The sequence below is a fragment of the Hemibagrus wyckioides genome, linkage group LG21 (assembly GCF_019097595.1).
Source record: "Hemibagrus wyckioides isolate EC202008001 linkage group LG21, SWU_Hwy_1.0, whole genome shotgun sequence".
Taxonomy (NCBI): domain Eukaryota; kingdom Metazoa; phylum Chordata; class Actinopteri; order Siluriformes; family Bagridae; genus Hemibagrus; species Hemibagrus wyckioides.
Window position 1 is genome coordinate 20,933,735 of NC_080730.1, and position 14,643 is coordinate 20,948,377.

The following is a 14,643-nucleotide window of genomic DNA, read 5'->3' on the forward strand; positions in this document are numbered from 1 at the left end:
TCCCCATTTACTTAACTGTGTGTGTGTAGGTGCCCAGCCTGTGTGAGGATCTGCTCTCTTCTGTGGATCAGCCTCTGAAGATCGCCAGAGACAAAGTGGTTGGGAAAGATTATCTTCTCTGTGACTACAACCGTGATGGAGACTCCTACAGGTCAGAATCAGAACTGCACTGTGGCCCTGTGCTAAATCACTCCCACAACCACACTGCTGTTGATGACATCGGCCTGAACTGTGTGTGTGTTCTTTTAGATCTCCATGGAGTAATAAATATGAGCCCCCAATTGATGATGGTGCCATGCCCTCGGCCCGTCTGAGGAAGCTGGAGGTGGAGGCCAACAATGCCTTCGACCAATACAGAGACCTGTGAGTGTGTTTAAATCACGCTGCTACCCGTGTTGGTGCCAGTAATTTGTTCTGCTGGTTCTTCTCTGAACCCTGTACCTGGTTCTTCTCTGAACAGCTCTTGATGTGTATATGTATGTATTAGGTATTTTGAGGGAGGCGTGTCCTCCGTGTACCTGTGGGATCTGGATCATGGGTTTGCCGGAGTCATCCTCATTAAGAAGGCTGGAGATGGCTCCAAAAAAATCAAGGGCTGCTGGGATTCCATTCATGTGGTGGAGGTGCAGGTGAGAGCTCGGCATGCTGGGAAATGGAGTTCTACCTGTAATGAACTTGATTATTCAAGCTCACACACATACATACACTCACACACACACACACACACACACACTGTCTCACTCTATCTCTCTCTGTGTCTCAGGAGAAGTCAAGTGGCCGCACTGCTCATTATAAACTCACCTCCACGGTGATGCTGTGGCTGCAGACAACCAAAACTGGCTCTGGAACCATGAACCTGGGAGGAAGCCTCACTCGACAGGTAACCATAGCAACCAGGTAAACTTAGAAAGACTGACAGACAAAGATAAGTGCAACAATCAGGTAACCTCAGTGAGAGATGGGTAACCCTAATGACCAGAGTGGGAAAAGAGAGAGGTGACCATGTAGGCTGTAGGTTGGTTTTGGTGTGTGTGTGTGTGTACACTACATGTGTGACACAGCTCAGTGTGAAGCCGTTTGGTGCTCATTGACCTGTGATGTGTGAAGCTGTTATATCCGGGCTGAAATCTTTGACAGATAAATAAGAGTGTGAGCTCCTGCAGTGTGTGGAACAGGGTCATGTGACAGGACGAGTAGAACACACCTCCGTCTGAGAGCACCAGACACTTCCTGTTTCACACTCAGCTCCTGCTGAAAGAACACTTGTCATTAGTGCAGAGTGTAATTATTATAAACCTTCTGTCTCCGAGAGAGAGAGAGAGATGGTGTTATGTCTCCTCTAACAAACCAAAGTTAGTGTGGGTCTCTGTTAAAGAGCAGCTGCAACCACCTCAACATCATTTATATTTAATCCTGATCTCTCTCTCTCTCTCTCTATTTCTCTGTATCTATCATTCTATTTGTCTCTCTCTTCTTTACATCCTGATCTCTCGTTCCACAGATGGAGAAAGATGAGACAGTCAGCGAGTCCTCACCACACATCGCCAACATCGGACGCCTGGTCGAGGTAAAACACACACACGCACCACCGCCACACACACGCACCACCGCCACACAACGCACCACCGCCACACAACGCCACACCCCGACACAACGCACCACCGCCACACAACGCCACACCGCGACACAACGCACCACCGCCACACCGCGACACAACGCACCACCGCCACACCGCGACACAACGCACCACCGCCACACCGCGACACAACGCACCACCGCCACACCGCGACACAACGCACCACCGCCACGCCGCGACACAACGCACCACCGCCACGCCGCGACACAACGCACCACCGCCACGCCGCGACACAACGCACCACCGCCACGCCGCGACACAACGCACCACCGCCACAACGCGACACAACGCACCACCGCCACAACGCGACACAACGCACCACCGCCACAACGCGACACAACGCACCACCGCGACACAACGCACCACCGCGACACAACGCACCACCGCGACACAACGCACCACCGCCACAACGCACCACCGCAACACAACGCACCACCGCCACACCATAACACCGCCACACCGTGACGCAACGCACCACCGCCACACCGTGACGCAACGCACCACCGCCACACCGTGACGCAACGCACCACCGCCACACCGTGACGCAACGCACCACCGCCACACCGTGACGCAACGCACCACCGCCACACCGTGACGCAACGCACCACCGCCACACCGTAACATTGACACAACGCACCACCGCCACACCGTGACACAACGCCACACCGTGACGCAACGCACCACCGCCACACCGTGACGCAACGCACCACCGCCACACCGTGACGCAACGCACCACCGCCACACCGTGACGCAACGCACCACCGCCACACCGTAACATTGACACAACGCACCACCGCCACACCGTGACACAACGCCACACCGTGACACAACGCACCACCGCCACACCGTGACACAACGCACCACCGCCACACCGTGACACAACGCACCACCGCCACACCGTGACACAACGCACCACCGCCACACCGTGACACAACGCACCACCGCCACACCGTGACACAACGCACCACCGCCACACCGTGACACAACGCCACACCGTGACGCAACGCACCACCGCCACACCGTGACGCAACGCACCACCGCCACACCGTGACGCAACGCACCACCGCCACACCGTGACGCAACGCACCACCGCCACACCGTGACGCAACGCACCACCGCCACACCGTAACATTGACACAACGCACCACCGCCACACCGTGACATTGACACAACGCACCACCGCCACACCGTGACACAACGCCACACCGTGACACAACGCCACACCGTGACACAACGCACCACCGCCACACCGTGACACAACGCACCACCGCCACACCGTGACACAACGCACCACCGCCACACCGTGACACAACGCACCACCGCCACACCGTGACACAACGCACCACCGCCACACCGTAACATTGACACAACGCACCACCGCCACACCGTGACACAACGCCACACCGTGACGCAACGCACCACCGCCACACCGTGACGCAACGCACCACCGCCACACCGTGACGCAACGCACCACCGCCACACCGTGACGCAACGCACCACCGCCACACCGTGACGCAACGCACCACCGCCACACCGTAACATTGACACAACGCACCACCGCCACACCGTGACATTGACACAACGCACCACCGCCACACCGTGACACAACGCCACACCGTGACACAACGCCACACCGTGACACAACGCACCACCGCCACACCGTGACACAACGCACCACCGCCACACCGTGACACAACGCACCACCGCCACACCGTGACACAACGCACCACCGCCACACCGTGACACAACGCACCACCGCCACACCGTAACATTGACACAACGCACCACCGCCACACCGTGACACAACGCCACACCGTGACACAACGCACCACCGCCACACCGTGACACAACGCACCACCGTGACACAACGCACCACCGCCACACCGTGACACAACGCACCACCGCCACACCGTGACACAACGCACCACCGCCACACCGTGACACAACGCACCACCGCCACACCGTAACATTGACACAACGCACCACCGCCACACCGTAACATTGACACAACGCACCACCGCCACACCGTAACATTGACACAACGCACCACCGCCACACCGTAACATTGACACAACGCACCACCGCCACACCGTGACGCACACGCACCACCGCCACACCGTGACGCACACGCACCACCGCCACACCGTGACGCACACGCACCACCGCCACACCGTGACACAACACGCACCACCGCCACACCGTGACACAACACGCACCACCGCCACACCGTGACACAACACGCACCACCGCCACACCGTGACACACACGCACCACCGCCACACCGTGACACACACGCACCACCGCCACACCGTGACACACACGCACCACCGCCACACCGTGACACACACGCACCACCGCCACACCGTGACACAACACACTGTAACACACCATACTCTCGTGTTATTACTTTGTCTGATTGAGTAGACCAGTGTAAGCACTGATTTTGTGTGTGTGTGTGTGTGTGTAGGACATGGAGAATAAGATCCGCTCCACCCTCAATGAGATCTATTTTGGCAAGACCAAGGACATCGTCAATGGCCTGAGGTACAGTGGAGATGTGTGTGTGTATGTGTTTGCGTGAGTGTGTGTGTTTGCGTGAGTGTGTGTGTTTGCGTGAGTGTGTGTGTTTGCGTGCGTGTGTGTGTTTATACATGTGTGTGTGTGTGTGTTTGAGCATGCAGTGTGTGTGTTTATGCATGCTATGCAGTGTGTGTGTTATGCATACAGTGTGTGTGTGTTTGCGTGCGTGTGTGTGTGTTTGCGTGAGTGTGTGTGTGTTTGCGTGAGTGTGTGTGTGTTTGCGTGAGTGTGTGTGTGTTTGCGTGAGTGTGTGTGTGTTTGCGTGAGTGTGTGTGTGTTTGCGTGAGTGTGTGTGTGTTTGCGTGAGTGTGGGTGTGCTCTATGGAGTGTGGGTGTGTTTCATGGAGGTGGGTGTGTTTGCATGAGGTGGGTGTGGGTGTGTTTCATGCCATGGAGTGTGGGTGTGGGTGTGTTTATGCTGAGTGTGGGTGTGGGTGTGTGTCATGGGAGGTGTGGGGGTGATGGAGGGTGTTTATGGAGGAGGTGGGGGGTGTTTATGGAGAGTGTGGGGTGCTCATGGAGTGTGGGGCAGGTTTCCATGAGGAGGTGTCATGAGAGTGTGGGTGTTTCATGAGAGTGTGGGGGGCCCATGTTGATGTGGGGGCGCCAACGCGATGCGGGGCGGCTCATGGAGATGGGGGGGCGTCATGCTGATGCGGGGGCGGGGGCGTCATGAGGAGTGGGCGGGGGCGTCCACGCGATGCGGGGGCGGCGCTCCATGATCGTGGGGGCGGGGGCGCCCATGATCGCTGCGGCGGGGGAAGTGCCCGCTGATGCGGTGGCAAAGGGGGCGCCCACGCTGACGTTGGGGGGTGGCGCGTCCATGATCGCAAGGGGGCGTCCACGCTGATCGCAAGGGCGGGGGCGTGTCCACGCTGAGTCGGGGCGGGGGCGCGTCCACGCCGGGGGCGGGGGCGCGTCCATGATGGGGGGCAAGATCTGGGGGCGCTGGGCGCGGGGCGCAACAGGTGGGGGGCGGTCCAGTGGGGCGTCATGCGGGTGCAAAGGTCCACGGCAAAGGTCCATGGGGCGGGGGCGCGTCCATGGGGCGTCCACGCAAGGGGCGGGGCGCGTGCGATCTGGGGCGGGGGGTCCACGTTGGGGCGGGGCGTCCATGATCGCAAGGGCGGGGGCATCCGCTGATCTGGGGCGGGGGCGTCCATGACGGCGGGGGCGGGGCGCGTCCATGCTGATCGCTGGGGCCAAAGGGGGCGCGTCCATGCGACGCTGGGGCGGGTGGCGCGTCCATGCTGATCGCCAAATGGGGCAAAGCGCACCACGCGATCTGGGGCGGGGGGGCGGTCACGCTGATCGCTGGGGCGGGGGTGTCCATGCTGGGGGCGGGGCGCGTCCATGATCGCAAAGGCGCACTGGGGCGGGGGCGCGTCCATGATCCGGGCAAGGGGGCGGTCCGCTGATCGCTGGGGCGGGGGCGGTCCATGCTGGGGCGGGGTGTCCACGGATCCATGGGGGCGGTCTGGCGGGGCGTGGTCAATCTGGTGGGGGTCATGCTGACGCTGGGGGCGGGGCGCGGTCCATTGATCGCAAGGCTGGGGCGCATCCACGATGCTGGGGGCGGCGCGGTCCATGATCGTGGGGGGGGCGTCCATGCGAAGGGGGCGGTCCACGATCGGGGCGGGGCAAGTCCCATGGGCGGTGGCGTCCGGGGCGGGGCGCGTCCATGCGATCGCTGGGGCGGGGGGCGCGTCCACGCGATCTGGGCGGGGGCGTCTACGCCGATCGCTGGGGCGGGGGGCGTGTCCACGCTGATCTGGGGCGGGGGCGCGTCCATGATCGCGGGGGCGGGGCGGTCCACGCTGATCGCTGGGGGCGGGGCGTCCATGATGCAAGTGGGGCGGGGGCAAGGTCCACGCTGTCGGGGGGGTCCATGATCGCTGGGGCGGGGGGCGGTCCACGCTGATCGCAAGTGGGGCGTCCATGACGCTGGGGCGGGGGCCCACGCTGATCGCAAAGGCCCATGCGCGCTGGGGCGGGGGTCCATGCTGATCTGGGGCGGGGGGTCCATGACGCTGGGGCGGGGGCGCGTCCATGACGATCTGGGGTGGGGGGCGTCCATGCGCCGCTGGGGTGGGGCGCTGATCGCTGGGGGCAAGTGGGGTCCATGATGATCTGGGGCGGGGGGGTCCCATGCTGACGCTGGGGCGGCGCAGGTTCATGCCAAGGTCTACGTTACGCAGGTGCGTTATTCACGCAGGCAGGCCATGCCACGCAGGTCTGCACGCAGGTCTCATGCTACGCAGGTCCATGCATGCGCAGGTGCGCAGGCAGGTCTCATGCTACGCAGGCAGGCGTACGTTGGCCGCAGGTGGCCACGCACGTCCCACAGGTGGTTCATGCTACGCGCAGGTGCGTCGTTACGCATGGCGCAGGTGGTTCATGCGCACGCAGGTGCCACGGCGTGCGTGTCTATGCTGGGCGTGCATACATGGCACATGCGTGTCCACGCGGCGCAGGTCTACGCGGCGTGGTCCATGCTAAGTGCAAGGTCTGATGCGGCGCAGGTATTCATGGGTCAGGCTCCATGGGTGCAGGTCCATGGGGCGTGCGGTTCATGGCGCAGGCGCGTCTCCATGCTACGCTACGTTATTCATGCTACGTTATTCATGCTCACAAGACCCATGCTACGTTATTCATGCTGATGCGTGTCAATGCTGGTTCATGCAAGTGCGTGCAGGTTCACGCTGATGCGTGTGGGCAGGCACCCATGCTGATGTGCAGGTGTGTGCATGTGTGTGCGCAGCAGGTGTGTGTGCTGCAGGTGCGCACGCAGGCCATACGCCACGCTAGGTTATGACACGCAGGTGCGCAGGTACATACACAAGGCAGGTGTGCGTATGCAGGTGCAAAAGGTGTTGTGTAGGCTGCGTATGCAGGTGTGTACAAGTGCAGGTGTGTGCTGCAGGTACGCAGTGTGTGTGTGTGCAGGTGTGTGTGTGTGTGTGTGTGAGGTGGCAGGCAGTGTGTGCGTGTGCGCAGGTGTGTGTGCTGCAGTGTGCGTGAGTGTGGAGTGTGTGCGATGCGTGTGTGTGTTTATGCAGTGCCCATGATGTGTGTGTGTTTGCGTGAATGAGTGTGGTAGAGTTTGTGTATTATTCATGCTGATTTCATAAAATCCTTTACACTCTTCCTCTGATGTATTCTGTTTTCTTTCATCCTTTAATGCTTTCATCTTATCTGTATTTGTGTTTTTTACATTTTTCATATCATAACTGTCTTTCTCTGTCTCTCTCTCTCGCTGTCTCTCTGTCTCTCTCTCTCTCTGTCTCGCTGTCTCTCTGTCTCTCTCTCTCGCTCTGTCTCTCTCTCGCTCTCTCTCTTGCTCTCTGTCTCTCTCTCTCGCTCTCTGTCTCTCTCTCTCGCTCTCTGTCTCTCTCTCTCGCTCTCTGTCTCTCTCTCTCGCTCTCTGTCTCTCTCTCGCTCTCTCGCTCTCGCGCTCTCTCTCTCGCTCTCTGTCTCTCTCGCTCTCGCGCTCTCTCTCTCTCGTCTCTCTTCGCTTCGCTCTGTCTCTGTCTCTCTCTCTCTCTCTCTCTCGCTCTCTGTCTCTCTCTCGCTCTCGCGCTCTCTCTCTCGCTCTCTGTCTCTCTCGCTCTCGCGCTCTCTCTCTCGCTCTCTGTCTCTCGCTCTGTCTCTCGCTCTCTGTCTCTCTCTCTCTCTCGCTCTCTGTCTCTCTCTCTCTCTCGCTCTCTGTCTCTCTCTCTCTCTCGCTCTCTGTCTCTCTCTCTCTCTCGCTCTCTGTCTCTCTCTCTCTCTCGCTCTCTGTCTCTCTCTCGCTCTCGCGCTCTCTCTCTCGCTCTCTGTCTCTCTCGCTCTCGCGCTCTCTCTCTCGCTCTCTGTCTCTCGCTCTGTCTCTCGCTCTCTGTCTCTCTGTCTGTCTCTCTCTCTCTCGCTCTGTCTCTCTCTCGCTCTGTCTCTCGCTCTCTCTCTCTCTCTGTCTCTCTCTCGCTCTCTGTCTCTCTCTCTCTCTCTCTCTCTCTCTCCTCTCTCGCTCTGTCTCGCTGTCTCTCTGTCTCTCTCGCTCTGTCTCTCTGTCTCTCTCTCGCTCTGTCTCTCTGTCTCTCTCTCGCTCTGTCTCGCGCTGTCTCTCTCTCGCTCTGTCTCTCTCTCGCTCTGTCTCTGTCTCTCTCTCGCTCTGTCTCTCTGTCTCTCTCTCGCTCTGTCTCTCGCTCTCTGTCTCTCGCTCTCTGTCTCTCTCTCTCTCGCTCTGTCTCTCTCTCTCTCGCTCTGTCTCTCTCTCTCTCGCTCTGTCTCTCTCTCTCTCGCTCTCTGTCTCTCTCTGTCTCTCTCTCTCTCTCTCGCTCTCTGTCTCTCTCTCTCTCTCTCCTCTCTGTCTCTCTCTCGCGCTCTCTCTCTCTGTCTCGCTGTCTCTCTCGCTCTGTCGCTCTGTCTCTCTCTCGCTCTGTCTCTCTCTCTCTCTCTCTCTCTCCCCCCGTCTGTGTGGTGTTTTCAGATCTATTGAGTCTCTCCCTGATAATCAGAAGTACAGGCAGCTGCAGCGAGAGCTCTCTCAGGTTCTCACTCAGCGCCAGATCTTCATAGAATAGGGCTGGAGGTATAGGGCTCGCTCGGTGTGTGTGTGTGTGTGTGTGTGTGTGTGCGCATGCCACTCGCACAGACTTGGAAGTGAGAACCGTTTGATGTGTTCACACACTAATACTGGTGTTTATTGCAGTTTTACTAACTAACACCAGATGTGCATTGTGACAGTGGGTGGAGTCTCGGGTGGGTGTGGTATGATGACATCATGGCATGTTGTTTCACAAGACAGACCTGCAGGCTCTGGTTTCTCCTTTACTCACTTTGTGCAGAGAGAAGTTTTGGATGTTCTGTTCATCATCTCATCTGCTCTGCTCTCCTGACTGAATGTCTCTAGGCTGTGTCCCAAACCACATGTTACAGGCCTGAACAGGCTACATAGTGCACGTCCCCGTTCCCCTAGTGCACGTCCCCGTTCCCCTAGTGCACGTCCCCGTTCCCCTAGTGCACGTCCCCGTTCCCCTAGTGCACGTCCCCCCTCCCCTAGTGCACGTCCCGGAACCCCTAGTGCACGTCCCCGTTCTCTAGTGCACGTCCCCGTTCTCAGTGCACGTCCCCGTTCCCTAGTGCACGCCCCGTTCCCTAGTGCACGTCCCCGTTCCCCTAGTGCACGTCCCCGATCCCCTAGTGCACGTCCCCGATCCCCTAGTGCACGTCCCCGTTCCCCTAGTGCACGTCCCCGATCCCCTAGTGCACGTCCCCGTTCCCCTAGTGCACGTCCCCGATCCCCTAGTGCACGTCCCCGATCCCCTAGTGCACGTCCCCGATCCCCTAGTGCACGTCCCCGTTCCCCTAGTGCACGTCCCCGTTCCCCTAGTGCACGTCCCCGTTCCCCTAGTGCACGTCCCCGATCCCCTAGTGCACGTCCCCGATCCCCTAGTGCACGTCCCCGATCCCCTAGTGCACGTCCCCGTTCCCCTAGTGCACGTCCCCGATCCCCTAGTGCACGTCCCCGTTCCCCTAGTGCACGTCCCCGTTCCCCTAGTGCACGTCCCCGTTCCCCTAGTGCACGTCCCCGATCCCCTAGTGCACTGTTCAGACCCTCTTAAGTCTGGGTGTGAGAGCTGAGGTGAAGCCAAAGAGGTTTGATTTATTGTATGTGTGTACGCTGTTTCTAGCTCCGCCCACATATCTTTAAGTTCTCTTGCAGGTGAACCACATTCTGATGGAACCCAGCAGGACATTATGTAAATAACTGACCTTTTAGTGGACACCTTCTTAGGGTTCATTTTATTTCTTTTAAACTATTTGTCTAGATTCTGTCGTGTACAAGTGTAATCACATTACTATGAGAGAGAGAGGGTGTGTGTGTGTGAGTGCGTGAATGTGTGTGTGTGTGAGTGCGTGAATGTGTGTGTGTGAGTGCGTGAATGTGTGTGTGTGAGTGCGTGAATGTGTGTGTGTGAGTGCGTGAATGTGTGTGTGTGAGTGCGTGAATGTGTGTGTGTGAGTGCGTGAATGTGTGTGTGTGAGTGCGTGAATGTGTGTGTGTGAGTGCGTGAATGTGTGTGTGTGTGTGAGTGCGTGAATGTGTGTGTGAGAGTGCGTGAATGTGTGTGTGTGTGAGTGCGTGAATGTGTGTGTGTGAGTGCGTGAATGTGTGTGAGTGCGTGAATGTGTGTGTGTGAGTGCGTGAATGTGTGTGTGTGTGTGTGTGAGTGCGTGAATGTGTGTGTGAGAGTGCGTGAATGTGTGTGTGTGAGAGTGCGTGAATGTGTGTGTGAGAGTGCGTGAGTGTGAGTGCGTGTGTGTGTGAGTGCGTGAATGTGTGTGTGAGTGCGTGAATGTGTGTGTGTGTGAGTGCGTGAATGTGTGTGTGTGTGAGTGCGTGAATGTGTGTGAGTGCGTGAATGTGTGTGTGTGTGAGTGCGTGAATGTGTGTGTGTGAGTGCGTGAATGTGTGTGTGTGAGTGCGTGAATGTGTGTGTGTGTGAGTGCGTGAATGTGTGTGTGTGTGAGTGCGTGAATGTGTGTGTGTGTGAGTGCGTGAATGTGTGTGTGTGTGAGTGCGTGAATGTGTGTGTGTGTGAGTGCGTGAATGTGTGTGTGTGTGAGTGCGTGAATGTGTGTGTGTGTGAGTGCGTGAATGTGTGTGTGTGTGTGAGTGCGTGAATGTGTGTGTGAGAGTGCGTGAGTGCGTGTGTGTGTAGAGAGGTGTAACAGCAGACAGATGGAGGTGTAGCAGTGTGTATCTGGATTATTCTGTGACACTAATGATTAAAGATTTCAAGGTTTAACACGCACATGTGCCTGAAGCAGGGATATTGTGTGTGTGTGTGTGTGTGTGTGAGCAGTGTTAAACAGGTGATATAGTGTGTGTGTGTGTGTGTGTGTGTGTACACTCCTCATGCCTGTGTTGTTTCTCTGTACAGGAGTGTGCAGACGCTGGCGGCAGTTCGAGCCAAGCAGGAGGCTCTGAGGACCGATCTGATCGACGCTCTCAACAAACGCAAACAGCAAAGCTAGAGACACTCCCCACCCCCCTCACCCACCCCCACCCCCACCCCCACCCCGGCTGCCCTCACGTTTCTTTGTTCTGTCCAGTTTCCTTCTGGTCATCTCGTCTGTGCTGCGCTCTGTCTGTGGAACGACTGACGGCAGAGACGCGCTCGGCTTCGGGCTTTTTCTTTAGCTTCCACTTTTTCCTGCAGCTTTCACACCGCCCCTCTCTCTCTCTCTCTCTCGCTTGGCTCATCACCACGGTTACCTTAATGAGAGGAACACATCTGTCCCCGCAGCAACACATCTGTCTCACACCAATGATTCCGGCCTCTTTGTGTAGCGTTTTGAATCGCATCTATGGGCATGTCCCATACAGGCCACACCCCCACATAAGCCACACCCACAACATCTCTCTTATAAAGGCACTTGTATAATCATTATTAATTATCATTATTAATATTATTATTATTATTATTGGTTCTGCAGGAGTGTGTGTGTGACCTTTAACCATTGTATAGCACTCTCTCTCTCTCTCTCTCTCTCTCTCTCTCTCTCCCAAAGCTTGGCGATCTGTTGTTTTGCTGTTTTTTATTTTGTTTGTTTGTTTTGTTTTGTATGGGGGTGGAATATTATGTCATTTTTTGTTTTTGTAAAGCTTACAGTTCATGTATTACTAGAGCCTCCAGCAACAATAAAAACTGTAAAATGCTATAAACAATAATCAGACATCTGTGTGTGTGTGTGGGGGGGTGCAGTTTAGTGCATAACTCAACACTGCAGATTATTTAATTTTGTGTGTTCTGTTCCTTCAAGATGTCTCTGGGCAACATGCGAACTTCACACCTGCCTGTCAGTGCCACACACACTCATATATACACACACACACACACACTCGTATACACACTCATACACTTATACACACACACATACACTTATACACACACTCATATATACAAACACACACACACTCGTATACACACTCATACACTTATACACACACACATACACTTATACACACACTCATATATATACACACACACACACACTCGTATACACACTCATACACTTATACACACACACATACACTTATACACACACACATACACTTATACACACACTTGTGTATACACACTCATACACTTATACACACACTCGTATACACACACACTCGTATACACACTCATACACTTATACACACACTCGTATACACACTCATACACTTATACACACACTCATATACACACACACATACACTTATACACACACACATACACTTATACACACTCGTATACACACTCATACACTTATACACACACTCGTATACACACACACTCGTATACACACTCATACACTTATACACACACACATACACTTATACACACACACATACACTTATACACACACTCGTGTATACACACACACTTATACACACACTCGTATACACACACACTCTTATACACACTCATACACTTATACACACACTCATACACTTATACACACACACGTATACACACTCATACACTTATACACACACTCGTATACACACTCATACACTTATACACACACTCGTATACACACACACTCGTATACACACTCATACACTTATACACACACACGTATACACACTCATACACTTATACACACACACTTGTATACACACTCATACACTTATACACACACTCGTATACACACTCATACACTTATACACACACTCGTATACACACACACTTGTATACACACTCATACACTTATACACACACTCATATACACACTCATACACTTATACACACACTCATGTACACGCACACACACTCATATACACTCATACACTTATACACACACTCGTATACACACTCATACACTTATACACACACTCGTATACACACACACGTATACACACTTATACACACACTCGTATACACACACACTTGTATACACACTCATACACTTATACACACACTCGTATACACACTCATACACTTATACACACACTCGTATACACACACACTCGTATACACACTCATACACTTATACACACACTCATACACTTATACACACACACGTATACACACACACTCGTATACACACTCATACACTTATACACACACTCATACACTTATACACACACTCGTATACACACTCATACACTTATACACACACTCATACACTTATACACACACTCGTATACACACTCATACACTTATACACACACTCATACACTTATACACACACTCATACACTTATACACACACTCGTATACACACACACTTGTATACACACTCATACACTTATACACACACTCGTATACACACTCATACACTTATACACACACTCATGTACACGCACACACACACTCATATACACTCATACATTTATACACACGCTCGTATACACACACACGTATACACACTCATACACTTATACACACACTCGTATACACACACGTATACACACTCATACACTTATACACACACTCGTATACACACACACGTATACACACTCATACACTTATACACACACTCGTATACACACACGTATACACACTCATACACTTATACACACACTCGTATACACACACACGTATACACACTCATACACTTATACACACACTCGTATACACACTCATACACTTATACACACACTCATATACACGCACACGTATACACACTCATACACTTATACACACACTCGTATACACACACGTATACACACTCATACACTTATACACACACTCGTATACACACACACGTATACACACTCATACACTTATACACACACTCGTATACACACACGTATACACACTCATACACTTATACACACACTCGTATACACACACACGTATACACACTCATACACTTATACACACACTCGTATACACACTCATACACTTATACACACACTCGTATACACACACACGTATACACACTCATACACTTATACACACACTCGTATACACACACACTTGTATACACACTCATACACTTATACACACACTCGTATACACACTCATACACTTATACACACACTCATGTACACGCACACACACACTCATATACACTCATACATTTATACACACGCTCGTATACACACACACGTATACACACTCATACACTTATACACACACTCGTATACACACTCATACACTTATACACACACTCGTATACACACACACTTGTATACACACTCATACACTTATACACACACTCATATACACACTCATACACTTATACACACACTCATGTACACGCACACACACTCATATACACTCATACACTTATACACACACTCGTATACACACTCATACACTTATACACACTCGTATACACACACACACATATACACACTCATACACTTATACACACACTCGTATACACACACACTTGTATACACACTCATACACTTATACACACACTCGTATACACACTCATACA

At 53.9% G+C, this 14,643-nt stretch overlaps 1 protein-coding gene across 2 annotated transcripts in view; it reads left to right on the forward strand.

The window, feature by feature from the left end:
* The window catches only part of capzb (capping actin protein of muscle Z-line subunit beta), a 16,898-nt gene extending 4,975 nt beyond the window's left edge, over positions 1-11,923 (forward strand). The window contains exons 3-10 of one of the 2 annotated variants that reach the window (XM_058372968.1): positions 30-151; positions 250-363; positions 488-629; positions 764-880; positions 1,502-1,567; positions 4,104-4,180; positions 8,685-8,786; positions 11,143-11,923. In XM_058372968.1, coding sequence (XP_058228951.1) covers positions 30-151; positions 250-363; positions 488-629; positions 764-880; positions 1,502-1,567; positions 4,104-4,180; positions 8,685-8,778 — 732 coding nt within the window. In that variant the 3' untranslated portion in view covers positions 8,779-8,786; positions 11,143-11,923. The remainder of the gene's footprint in view (positions 1-29; positions 152-249; positions 364-487; positions 630-763; positions 881-1,501; positions 1,568-4,103; positions 4,181-8,684; positions 8,787-11,142) is intronic. The other variant, XM_058372967.1, reaches the window with a different exon arrangement.
* Positions 11,924-14,643: the final 2,720 nt, after the last annotated feature.